This window comes from Rutilus rutilus (assembly GCF_951802725.1).
Source record: "Rutilus rutilus genome assembly, chromosome: 3".
In the NCBI taxonomy this organism is placed as follows: domain Eukaryota; kingdom Metazoa; phylum Chordata; class Actinopteri; order Cypriniformes; family Leuciscidae; genus Rutilus; species Rutilus rutilus.
In genome coordinates this window covers 28,032,799-28,046,942 of record NC_140211.1, presented here as the reverse complement: position 1 = coordinate 28,046,942, position 14,144 = coordinate 28,032,799, and the positions used below count along the sequence as shown (strand labels likewise).

Genomic DNA, 14,144 nt, shown 5'->3' with positions numbered 1-14,144 from the left:
CTATTTTGCACCCGCGCAAAGCGCGCTTTTCCCTCCACAGAAGCACGTCGCTAAACTGGGGAATGAACTTGCGCTCCCTGGGCGGTTCAGCGCAAAAAAAGAGGCGTGTTCCGGCGCAAACAATCCCTGGTGCTATTTTACTGTTCCATAAAACAATTGCGCCACTGGCCAGAAAAAACCTAGTCTAAGTCAGTGGCGCTTTGCGCGTTGTTCATTATGCTATTTTAACATGCTTGACCAGCGTGCAAAACGCGCATACACTTTGATTCTCTAATCTACACAGAAGCAGCAGTTTTCATTTTTGCAAATCATATTATTACAAACGATAGATAGATAGATAGATAGATAGATAGATAGATAGATAGATAGATAGATAGATAGATAGATAGATAGATAGATAGATAGATAGATAGATAGATAGATAGATAGATAGATCATTTATTATAAAAGCATACATCTAGCTTACACATTTACCCACATTATTATATACCTGTTTAACCGAAGTTAATTTGGGTGTGTTTCTCCATCCCCAATGTCACTTCTCTCTCTTTTACGGCCGTGACGAGAGCATTGCTCTCCTCGGCTGTGAACCGCTCCTGGCGCGCGCCTGGCAAATCCGCCGTTATAATAGCAATACGCCAAGGAAAAGGCGCGTCTGCTCTTAAAGGGAATGTGAGATGATGCTCTGATTGGTTTATTTCACGTTACGCCCAAACCACACCTATGAATAATGAAGCTACTTCAGACCAACCCATTTTAGATTTGCGTCGGGCGCAAGAGTCATTTATCCCGCCGGGAAAATAGCAACAGCGCCGAGACCCGCCCACAAAGTTACTTGCGCTTTGCGCTTTGACACTTGCGTTTCAGATCGTTAAAATAGGGCCCATAGTGTTTACATGCACAGCTTTAGAAACACTTTGTACATTTGTAAGAATCCTTTATATTTATATTATAAATAATATAAATGTATAGTTACATTTTAGAATATAATCTGGATATTTTTTAGATATAATTGTTCTAAAAGTAGTCCTGGTTATACCAGTCAGTCAGATGATAACAGACATAATGATGATTATGATTATAGTTCTAATTATGTAACTGTGCCCCATAGGCAGACAATAACAGCTAATTGATTTAAATTAGCATATGCTAATTGTATAAACCTTAAAAACCTATATGCATCAAATCATAAATGTAGCCTAGCACACAGATATTATTTGACCTTCAAACGAGAGATATAAATGGAGAGTGACGATGCATCCACGGGAGTTCAGCGAGTCTTTGCTTGCTTCACAATGGCAGTGTATTGTTATTTCCTAAAGACCATCATCCTATAGCCTTGCTGCATAGAGAGTACATTATTGTGCAGATATAATGTCTCTGTTCCCATGTAGCCAGTAATAGGGCATTCAAAGTTTAAAAATGTTCAATCTTGAACAACTAATCGCAAGCTCAATAATTGAGAAAGTGAGGCAGACATGAACATCAACACTATAAGAAAAGTCCATTAAAATACGGCCCAATTTACAGTGTTAATAGGAAGGAATTTTGCTGTAGTAGTGTATTTTGAATTATGTATTGCACGCTTGAAGGAAATGTCCGTAAACCTGACGGAAAAGGTACAGGACAGGTAATTTTCTGCAGGACATTATCCGTTTTACTACAGATTATTTTCTAACAGCGTACTATTTTCAGTGAGAAAATGCATGATAAATGAGGTTCAGTGTCAACCTTTGCTCCCAGAATTTTTCCTCCAGTTATTATATAACAGCTGGATTATTCCTGGTGACATAAGGTTAAGGGAAGATCAGAATGGAAAAGAAGCGTCAAGATTGTGTTCTTGGTCTCCTCTGGGGGTCAGTTTGGTCTTTATGCATAAATCTTTACAACACTCTCATTTCATATGCCTATCCAGACGGTAGGCAATAAATCAAGCATGCCGTCCATATTCAATTTATATTAGTATTTAAAAAAGACCAAGATTAAAAATTGCGAGGTATATATATAGTGACTGACATCCCATGTGTGAATTTTATTGCCATCCTGGCTGACCTGAACGATCCCAATAACTATCTGAGTGCCTCTCTAATTAAAATTGATAGAGCTTATAGAACCTTCATCATGGTACTTGTCAGTCCTGCTGAAAATTACATATGAAAGACATCATCCTTTATATTTGTGTGTGTATGAGCTGAAGGTTAAAGAGATGAGGACAGAGAGTCATTACGAACAGACTTCATTAAAGCACAGTCACACTGATTAAGAGAGAGGGAGGAAGAGAGAGATATATAAGAGAATGTATACACGAATCATTATGAAATAGATGCACTCCAACAGAGAAAACACGCTTCAGTACCATCATACCAATTATTTCATTCTCAGAGTAATTTCCCCTACAAGGTCCATTTAAGGTTTAGAGGACTAAAGCAATAAAGATGTCTTATTACCAGTAGTTCACTGTAGCCTACCGTTAAAGCTGTGATGGCAGATGTCTGCTTGACTGAGCTCTATGAACATGCTTCAGACATCTACTGTCATTCATAGCTGCTGTTTAATGAGTTCATACAGCAAGTCCATATCTGTGTGTGGTTTTTTTTTTTTTTTTTTTTTTTAGGAATTGTTCACCCAAAAAATAAAGCTTTGTCATCATTTTCTTACCCCATATTGTTCTAATCCACAATGGTGTTTTCTTATTTTTGTGAAATATGAAAGAAGATTGTAGGCAGAAGGTCTCAGCTGCTTTCCATACAAGGAAGATTTGGGAGCTCTCTTGATGAGCTCTCTGGGGACGATTATCAGTAAATAACGGCTTAAATTTCAGTCTCCTCCTCACACAAAGCTATCATATCCACCTTATTCCTGACGAGTTTACTGCATTTTGAATTATGGGTGGCACTTCCGGTTTGGGGAACTTCCATTCAAAAAGGCTGAAACGAATCATTTCAAATCATAAGGTTGCCCTACAAATAAAGTTGATCTGTCAGTTTGACTGGATGAGCTGCCATATTTATTTTCAGACATCATGAGAATAACGTTAATAATTGGTATTTTAACGTGACATGTTATAACAAGAATATCTATGGCAGTCGCTGCTTTCTTTTCCTCATGATCATTTTCTTTTTTCCCTTTGCAATCCGCTTTAAAAGTATGAAAAGGGACAACATATACTGCACATTTGTGGTCTGTTCTCCCGAATTTAATTTACGATATATTCCATTAATAATTTACTGGAATGCACGAAGAATCTCTCGTTATTCTCCTCAGATCCTCACGTCTCTTTCCAGGTTTGTTTTCCCAGGTAAATGCAATTTATTATCAGTCAAAATGACGGAAATCACTTAAAAATAGTATCACGTAATGCTGAAGTTAATGAACATTTTTGATTAAGGCAACATAAGTTTCATAATACAGATATATATTACTACAGTGATATTTAACCAAAGACTCGCGCTTTTAGGGTTGTTTGATCTGTTGAAAGTACCTTGTTGATGCTTTTACACTTTTAAATTTTCTTTTAATGTTCGATGGTTGAAGGGTGAGTAGATTAATGTCATCTCATTGTGACACTTTGTTGTTTACAGCTTAACGGAAGTTACACCCATAATTCGCGCAAAGCGTCATCATGGGGCGTACGAATAAGGTGGCTAGCTTCAGACTTGGGCTTGGACTAAACTGCACAAATCGAATGGACTACTTTCATGAAATCTATATGGTGCTTTATGGGACATTTTGGAGCTTGGAAGTTGCACAGTGTACCACGACGAAGAGAACTGTAAATGTTAATTGTGTGTTATTCAGCAAAGTTTAGAACTGTGACATGAGATGTTAAAGCAAAGATTATGTTTAGGGGTGTATGAATGCATCAATTTCACAATGAAAATCCATCACCTCGCTTATTTAACAGTCCACTTATTGTCTGCTGAAGCCCACAGGTGAGTATAAAAGCACTTGTTGTACGTTCCACACGTGCCACATGTTAATTTCTAAGCCAAAATACAATACTTCTGGTGTCGAATCAGCTGGTGTAGTCTGTCAAATCCGCTCTGATATGGTGTAAACAGACAACCACAGGGCAAAACATAATATTCATCAAGTTCTTCTACATATAACTTGCACTTTCATGTTTTTAATAATCATCATCTAAGGCTGTTTTTTGTTGCCTTATGTATCAATATCAAGATACCAGAGCATGGTATCAGTCCAATGCTACTTTCAACATAAGTCACAATCCACTTCCATTCTATGGTGAAAAAACTAACAGACATTCACCTAATTTTGTTTTTCACAGAAAAAAGAAAAAATACAAAATAAAAGTTGGAATGACATGGCTGTAGGTAAAAACACCACTGTATAGGGGCATGTGCGACATATGAAGGCCAATACACAAAAACATATTCTGCATGCTGCACATGAACTCTCTGCCTGAGCTGTCCTTCCAGATTCTGATGAGGTCTCCCAGGAAACAAAGGAAGAAATCCTCATTGGGAGCGGAATGAAAAAGGACCACAAGTAAGCCTCTAATAAGTTGTGCTAATAGAAGTAGAGAAACTAAAGTCTCAGTGCTGAGAAGAGCAAAACCACCAATGGCATGCCAGTAATTAGTACTGATATTTAAAAGAAGATTGGAATGGGAAAACTGGATTTGGAGAGGCTTTAAAAATGCGGATGGAATGGATTTTGTCCATTCTGCCACATGTTTGAAAGCCAAATCTGACTCATTGCAAAACAGAAACATTCAGAAACAACTAGAAAAAATGTATTTAGACAGACAAGACATGTGCTAACAATTATGCAATAGGAGGGGCCAAATAAACTGTCTGTGAATGAATGCCTGTTTCATGAAGTAAGCCTTCAAGGAGACATGACAAGGAGATAGAATTAATGCAGACCTGCTATGTACTGTATATTAATGGCAATTTTTTAACACTATTCCTAAATGACATGCAAAGAAAGCCATATTTTAATTATGTGCTGCCAGGGACTACCTGAAATGGCTCATCCATCTTTTACACTTGAACACATATTTTGGTGGACTGAAAAAACATTGGTGTGTGTTTTTATCTGCGTGTGTATAATCTACTGTGTACAAAACATATGGCCATTTAATTTCCACAATGTCAAAATCATGTACCACATCACATGACAAGTATTTGAGAAAGTTTAGAGAGACGAATTTCAACTGTACCTGATGTATTAGAGTTCAACGTTGTCATGTTATTTATGAGTATGCATTATATGTTATATTTAAATGAAGATCCCTCTACTGGCTTTGGAAAACAAGAAAATTATGACTCAGGAGGGAAGTGCACATGTCAGTGAGCCATGTGTCTTTCATTTTATCAGATTTGCTAATAGCATGAAGGCAAGAGAACAACATGCACACACTCAGCAAAATGAGACTGAGACTGTTATCAATCTTTCTACCATTGCTCCCTTAGACTCCTTTTCTACGTATCTCTATTCTGAATATCCATTTGGGAATCAATAAAGTCTGTCTGTCTGTCTATCTATCACTTTCTCAAATGTAGTATCTTAGGGGTTTTTTTTGTTGTCATTTTGCCCTCCTCTCTCTGTCTGTCTTAACTAAACAGCTATCAGCAGGCAAACAGATGGATGGTTCCTGCAACACTGCAAACACAAACAACAGCAGAGACTGCTGCTAAATACCAGATAGATGACTGTATCTCATCATATTTACAGAAAAGAGATATGTCATCAGAAGTGCAGGAGGGCAAAATAAATGAATCAAGATGGTCGCACTCCCCAGAGAAAGTGAGGGAGAACAAGCGCAATAGAACGGAAAACACAAAGAAAAACCCATTCAACACATGGGCTCTAATGCTGGCAATATGTTAGGAGTCTAGTATCGTTCTCCAGGACATTATAAACAATACAAATCTGTACACACGTCTGCAGTGGATTGCCTTCGCTCATAAAAACAAAGGTTCTTTACTGGCATTGATGACTTCATGATGAAACTTAAACAGCCATGGGACCTTTCTATTCCACAAAAGGTTCTTTATAGTGGAAAAAAGGTTTTTTAGATTATCAAAATGTTCTTCACCCTAAGAAAAAAATTGTTCTTCTTATAGTGAAAACTTTTTCGGGAACTGAAAATTATTCATCGCTGCAAAAAAAAACTTTATTTTTAAGAGTGTTGACTTTTAATTTAGGTCAGTAAGGTGAATTTATGGAAAAACAAGTGTCTCAGGTTGAAGACAATTTCAAGGACTTCCCATAAACAGTCTCACATTGCACACTCACAACACATGCAGAATACTTGCTGCCGTCAGTTCCTTTTTGTGTCATCATTCCCATATGGCATTGTGGTCAATCTATTCTGATCAATCACTAAATGGTGAAGTAAACCTGTTGTGAACGGACTGGAGATTTGTGGACTTGAAATAAAAGGCAAAGATCTTTACCAGTGCTTCTGTTAAAATCCTTTGCAGTCTCATAACAAACCTCTCAAACGACCATATGCAGCTGTATCAGTGCTTGTTGATCTCTGTGCTTATCCAGTACATGTCTGTTGTTGCTCAGCTCAATTGCGGTTACAGCTCTCCTCACTGTAGGACATCTGACATGGCAGCTATGACCTGCACAATTCAATCTGCTACTTTAAGGTCCTTAAGTAATTGAAAGAAGCAACAAGACCACATACACTTACATCTCCAATACACACATGATGTTGCAGCTTCATGCCAATTCCATGCCTCTCAAAATGGCTATTTTTTTTCTAGATCTTTTGGAAAAACACAGTGGATCCATGGTTAAGAGGAAAATGAGAACTCTTTAATATCTCAATATGAGACTTTCACTTGTCTCCTGCTTCTCATCTTTGTGAGACGACTCTAAAGTTTCAGAAGACTGCTTGTGAAAAATAAGTGCTCTTAATTGTGTTGAATGTGCACTTGGTATACTTCAAATCTTAAAAATACATTTTTTTTAAAACTGTACCTGCAGATAATATAATAAAATAAAAGCCCACTTAAAGGCTGCTTTAGTATACACTTGCATGCCTATGGTTCTTAACACACCTGTGCTTTGTAATAATGTCAGATTAAAAAGAACATTCTTTTTTTTTTTTTTTTTTTTTTTTTTTTAAAGATACACATTTAATGTGTTGACTAGCATACTAAAACCTGTACCCCCGGTTTCACAGATAAGGCTTAAGGTAGTCCGAGACTAAAATGCATGTTTGAGCTGTTTTAACTGAAAGCAACTTGCACTGACATATCTTAAAATATGTCAGTGCCATTGTTTTGTCTCAAGATGTACATCAGTAATGTTTTTTCTAAGGCACGTTTATAAAAGCTACTTGAATGTCCTAATTGAACTAAGGCCTAATCCTGGCTTAATCTAAGCCCTGTCTGTGAAACCAGGCCGTAGTAAAGTACTTAATTATATTGTTCTATTGTTGATTGCAGCCTAGTGTGTTATTTAGCATTACATTTAAAGTTACTATATTTTATGTGTAATAGGCTAAATTGCAACTTTATAATTACAAATGTGTAAATACGTGCAAGTTTCAATAGAAACTTTAAGTATATTTTAGTTTACTTTGAATGCTTGTCAGTACATTCGGCAGAACACTTTAACCATATTTTAAAGAAATTATTATTAAGTATTATTATGAAATTAATAAAGATGTACTTACAGTATGTCCTACTTAAGAGGGTCAATCTAAAGTTCAGAAAATTTTTTTTTAACAAATTTAAACTATAATGCATTTCATTTAACTGCAATTAAGTGTCTGAAAACATTACATTCAGTTCACACTTGAGCATATTCTTTTAAAGTATAGGCTATATCATTTCAATAAGTACTCTTTTTAAAAGCATGCTAAAATGTGCTCCTTTTACACAAGAGACAACTTAACAATGTTTCAAAACTGCCCTCAAATTCGCCAAGATACCAAACGTCTACAATCAAAAGTCAGAGATTACAGTTCAAAAAAAAAAAAAAACATTTTCATCAAATTCATTGAAAACCAACTTATCTAAACATTTTTTACACTCTTTATTGACAACAATTTTAGGACAAACATCTGAGATGAAGTTAAAACTAACTAATCAAATTATGAAAGATCTGAGCAATAATCTTTCTCAGTTCTAAAAGTTTAACTTTAGGTTAAGTAACAATTTCTTGCTCTCTCAGGGATTGAATCTACATGTAGAGATTAACATATGGTTGTTAAAAATGTCTCCATTAAATTGCTTCAGCTTGTGAAAGCGCATCTTACAACTCACAACTCCGGCAGACTCCTAAACTTGTTATTGGAGGAGTTCATATTTTGGATATGAAGTGTAATAACTCTTACATCAGAAAGTGTCTTAATCTGTTACCCAAAAGTTTTTTTCTTCAATACCTTCAATTGAGATAATCTGGTCAGCAAGTAATAATTTTTTACTGCCAAATAAGGTCAAGGAAAATAATTTTAAAATACTACACAGGTATTTTCCGTGTAATGCATTTCTTAATAAGTTTAAAAAAGACATCTCACCACAATGTTGTTTTTGTAATCTTGAATCTGAAACTCAAATACATTTATTTTATAATTGTAAATACTCTGAAGACTTTTGGAAGCAGGTATCTATGTTGGTTTTTGATACATTCTACAAAATAATCAGAATAGAGGAGGCTGTCTTCTTCTTGGACTGTAATACTGGCTCCGATATAATTGATAACACATTAAAGTTAATCATTCTTCTTGGGAAGTTTCATATACATAAAGCTTAAGTAATGTCTATAACACCCTCCTTTCATTTTCTTTGTAAATATCTTAAAATATTCCATGACTCATTGAATTCAATCACTAGAAATAAGAAGTGTATAAAAAACATCTTATATTGATTTTTTTTTTTTTTTTTACAATGTTATGTTTTACTCTGAACAATGTAAAATCTGTTATATGTTTTATAATATAATTAGTTAAATATCATTGTAAGCTTTTATGAAAGTTGAATAAAAAATCTAATAAAAAAAAACTTTAGGTTACAGAATCATATCATACTACTTCTAACAGGTATTCAAACGGCGCTTTTATTTTATGTAAACATCTCATGAGATATTTTGGCAGCTTTGTGAATGAGAGACATCTCCTGAAGATACAATTCACCAAACTATTACACAGACAAGAGCGCGTTTGTTCAGAGCGCATCCGCGCTGCACGCGCTCGAGGAGTCGCTGGTTCGTTTGATCGCTTTTGTAACAACTATATCACATTGTATCGTTTATATAATTGACCAAGCACAAGTAAACATAGTCACACTTCAAACTTTGCGTCACCCAGCTTTATACTAACGAAGACTTGAAGTGAACTTCTGCCAGCTAGGCGCGTGCAGGTGCATGGTGCTGGTGCACCGTCGGAGCGTTTCGGCATCAGCTGTCATTCTGACTCACATTACATGGTTTGGTAAACATTGAACCTATAAACCTCTCAATACACAATGCAGATGTGTTTTGTGTGATGATGAATGCTGGCCGTTATGCTACCTGCCGTACAAACATTATGCGCGCATGCTTCATATTCATTACCAGTTGCTCAAACCCGAAATAAATTATTAGAGCAACTACGAACCTTATGACATGACTTGACAGATTAAACAACTCAACGTTCAATCTTGTGAGTTTTTGGGACAACTACAATGGAGAACAGAGGAAGGGGGGGTACTCACGCTGCTATTTTCACCCGTCCAGTGGACCATTGCCTGGTTGTGGGTGGCATCCCCTTTAAGGACGAAAGAGCTGCTGAGTAGAGAGACTTTCTCCGGAGTCGATGCCCTCCGGACTCGGGGAACTCCCATGGCCGGTCCGCCCGGGTCCCCGCTGTAATCTCCGCGGCTGTGTGCTGAGATAAGCGTTTCATCTCTGCCAATGACATGCCCACCGCGGCTGTCAAGCTCTCGGTCCTGCTCGTTTATCTGCTGTATAACGCCGCTGTGACATGAAATCGGTCCGAACAGTGACATCCACGCGCAGGCGAAAAACACAGCTGGGTACAGGTGCGCAAAAACTGCCATGATGAGCGTCTTCATTTAACACTGTCAAAGCGAGTGTGCGATGCAAGCGAAAGATGGAAAGCTCTAATGTAAGAGAGGGGGAGGGAGAGAGAGAGAGAGAGAGAGAGAGAGTGAGAGAGAGATGGGAAGAGGGTGGGGAAAACAGAGCTACACACCGAGCGCGCTCATGTGCTGTAACCTATACAAATCAGCCGAGACCGATGAGAAGATCAGCCGTATTTGCCTGCCACCTAGTGGAGCTACGAGTCAAGTGTTTGTTTGCTTGTTAGAAAAGTTTGTTTGTTAACATCGCATATCAAATAATGAAAAAAAAAAAAGTCTCTCCTTCATTTCTAAGATCCAGGTAATTCAATTGAATCCCCATTTATTCCCCCATAACATTTGTGACCGAAATTTGAAGGGTCTAAAAGTGTTGATGCATTTTATTCATTCATTCATAAATGTATTAAATCAATATATTTTTGTGTCAACTATATAATTATGTACAGACTGTCTTGGTAATTCCCAATTATTATTATTATTAGTATTATTATTTTTTACATGGCTAGTGTAAACAGTCACATGACCAGAGCTGGTTGCATGTAAACTACTTCAAATGCACAATTACTATATTTGATAAAGCCTAGCCTACAATATTTAAATGGCCTATTGTTGAAGTATTATTAAGGTTGCTCTGTTTTAAATAAACCACAATCAGAATGCATGGAAAATATAAAGGGTCACATATGTGAGCAGGAAAACACTTTGGATTTACAAAATAGATTTGAAAGAACAGTTATATTAAATGAAACAATGTTTGTTTGTTTTTTTTATTATCAATTCTCTTTTCCCCCATTTGCCTTCAAGCTGTTTTGACTCTGTCTGTAGTACCGGTTAAACAATTGTTAGCAGGAATAAAATATAAGGCCCGGTTTCACAGACATGGTTTAGATTAAGCCACTATTAGGCCTTAGCTCAATTAGAACATTTAAGTGGCTTTTATAAACATGCCTTAAAAAAATATTACTGATAATAATAATAATAAATTTTATTTATAAAGCACTTTTCATAAAAGAATCTCAAAGTGCTACAGAGACCATATTAAACTAATTAAAATCAAAAACAAAATAAAATAACTAGTGCTAAAATATATAGGCAGAAAACTACTCAAATATAGCAGGGCGAAATTAGTAAAGCCTAAGGACAGCTTAAAAACGCCTGCCTGAACAAGAAAGTTTTAAGCTCTTTTTTAAAAGAGTCCACAGACTGGGGTTCTCGCAGATGTTCAGGGAGGGAGTTCCAGATGCGAGGGGCAGCAGTGCAAAAGGCTCGGTCATGGTGCGAAGTTTTGAGCGTGGCTGATGGAGGCGGTTTGTGCTTTGAGACCGGAGGTTACGGGTGGAAGAGTGAGGGGTAAGGAGATCTTTGAGGTATTGTGGGGCGTTGTTATAGATGCAGAGGTGGGTGATGAGGGCAATCTTGTATTGAATTCTTGAGGTTATGGGGAGCCAGTGAAGATTCTGAAGAATGGGGGTGATGTGTTCATATTTGCGGGTTTTCATAAGAGTTCGGGCAGCACAGTTCTGAATGAATTGAAGTTTCTGAAGATGTTTATTTGGTATACCGATAAGCAGGCTGTTACAGTAATCCAGCCTGGATGAAATTAAGGCGTGGACCAGTTTTTCTGCGTCAGAAAAAGTGAGGAAGGGGCGGAGTTTAGAAATGTTTTTGATATGAAAAAAGCAGGTTTTGTAAAGATGTTTGATATGATTTGCAAAGGTCAGTTGTGGGTCCAGCTTAACACCGAGGTTGGTAACAGTAGTTGACAGGGGGATGTCTTGGCCAGAGAAAGAGATAGTGGTTATGGGTGATGACTGGACCTGATGAGGGGTGCCGATTTGGATGGCTTCAGTTTTTTGAGCTGTTCAACTGGAGAAAATTATGACTCATCCATGCCCTAACCTCCTCCAGGCAGTTAGAGAGGGCTAGAGATGATGGTGAAGAGGAAGCAGAAGCTGTTGAGGGAGCAGATAATGCTGGAAGGACCGGGGTGGAGCATAGGTTCGAGTCGGTTCGCAGGTATAACTGAGTGTCATCAGCATAGCAGTGAAAGGAGATGCCATGACGGCTGATGACACGACCCAGTGGCAACATATATAAAATGAAGAGCAGGGGCCCTAGGATAGATCCTTGGGGGACACCACAAGTGACAGGAGCTGTACGGGACCAAGCAGATCCCAGGTTGACGTACTCTGTCCTGTCAGCGAGATATGAGGTGAACCAGTCCAGTGTGGAGTGACAGAGTCCAATGTCGGTATGAAGACGGCTTAGGAGGATATGGTGGTCGATGGTATCAAAGGCCGCTGAAAGGTCAAGGAGAATAAGCAGAGAGGGTGATCCAGAATCTGCAGAAATTAGTAGGTCGTTAGTTACCCTCAACAGCGCTGTCTCTGAACTATGGACGGTACGAAAACCAGATTGGAATGTTTCAAACAGTGAATGACGTTGTAGATGTTCTTGTAACTGTGCAGCAACAGCTTTTTCAAGCACCTTGGACAGAAACGGAAGATGTGAAATGGGTCGATAGTTAGAGAGGCATTCTGGGTTGAGGTTGGGTTTCTTCAGAAGAGGTTTGATTACGGCAGTTTTAAGTGGGGGTGGGACATAACCAGAGTTTAATGAATGGTTTATTATTTGTGTGATGAGAGGACTAATGGCTGTTATGTTTGATTTGATGAGCGCAGTAGGGAAGGGGTCCAGGGGAGAGGTGGAAGGCTTCATCTTTTTGATGAGACCCTCCTCGACTTCGGTCTGTGTGACTCTAGTGAAAATACTGAAAAGAGAGGGTTGAGGGCCGGCAGATGGCACTGATGGAGCTGGGGAGCCAGAAAGCTGAGACCGAATGGAGTTGATCTTGTCTTTGAAAAATTCAAGAAACCTATTGCAGAGTTCTACTGTGGGTTCGGTATGAATTTGGTTTTTAGGATTTAGTAGATGATTTATTGTTGAAAAAAGCTGTTTGGAATTTCCTGGATTGTTATTGATAATGTCAGAGTAGTAGATGGACCGGGCTTGTTTAAGGGCTGCTGCATAGGCCTTCTGATGCTGTTTGTAGGCCAGCTTGTGTACCACCAGGCCAGATGATTTGACACGCCTCTCAATGGCACGGCCACCAGCCTTCATCTTGCGCAGTTCATCCGTGAACCAGGGGGCAGAACGGGAGAAAGACACAGTTCTTGTTTTGAGGGGGGCATGTGTATCCAGAAGGCAGTGAAGAGAATCATTGTAGTGTTCAACTGATTTGTTGACAGATGAATGGGTGAATGAGGCCATCAATTGGAGATGAGAGTACAGGATGGCAGGGTTGATATTTTTTATATTGCGAAAATGAATATCACGTTTAGGCTTAGGGAGCGGTGACGTGCAGGAAATGTCCATTGAAATGATGCTGTGATCAGAGACGCCCAGGTCATATACCAACAGATTTTTGATGGAAGGAGAGTCAGAAATAACCAGATCTAAAGTGCGCCCCCTGGTGTGAGTAGGAGCATCAACATGCTGTGTAAGATTGAGACAGTCCAATACATTTAGAAATTCAGCTGCCAGCGGGGAGGAGGGATTTTCAATATGAATGTTCATATCGCCAAGTATAATCTTATTGGATGATAGAGAGCAGAAGGAAGTGAAGAGGTCCTGAATCTCAGCAATAAAGGATGGGTGAGGTTTGGGTGGCCGGTAAATCAGTACTGCATTTATCTTGGAGGGGGGTTTTGATTTAAAAGCCAGATATTCAAAAGAGGACACATCAGGGAGAGACAGAAGAGAAAGCTTGAGACTGTCGCGGACCGCGGTAGATTACTGCCAGGCCACCACCACGACCAGTGCAGCGAGCCCTGTGCATGTAGCTGTATCCAGCGGGACAAGCTTCATTTAAGGATGAAAAAAACTCAGGTTTATGCCAGGTCTCAGTGAGGCACATCAGGTCAATATCTTTCTCAAGAATGTGATCATGTATCAGGCTAGATTTATTTGACAGGGATTGGATATTAAAAAGTGTGCAAAGTGTACTGATGTGCATCTTGAGGCAAAACAATGCCACTAATATATTTATATATAAGATATGTCAGTGCAAGTTGCTTT

General features: G+C 38.3%; 1 protein-coding gene across 4 annotated transcripts in view; it reads right to left on the bottom strand.

Moving 5' to 3' along the window:
- The window catches only part of sorcs2 (sortilin-related VPS10 domain containing receptor 2), a 194,972-nt gene extending 184,860 nt beyond the window's left edge, over window positions 1-10,112 (bottom strand). For all 4 annotated transcript variants that reach the window (XM_084403473.1, XM_084403474.1, XM_084403475.1 and 1 more), the window contains exon 1: window positions 9,681-10,112. In XM_084403473.1, coding sequence (XP_084259599.1) covers window positions 9,681-10,040 — 360 coding nt within the window. In that variant the 5' untranslated portion in view covers window positions 10,041-10,112. The remainder of the gene's footprint in view (window positions 1-9,680) is intronic.
- Between the last annotated feature and the right edge of the window lie 4,032 nt (window positions 10,113-14,144).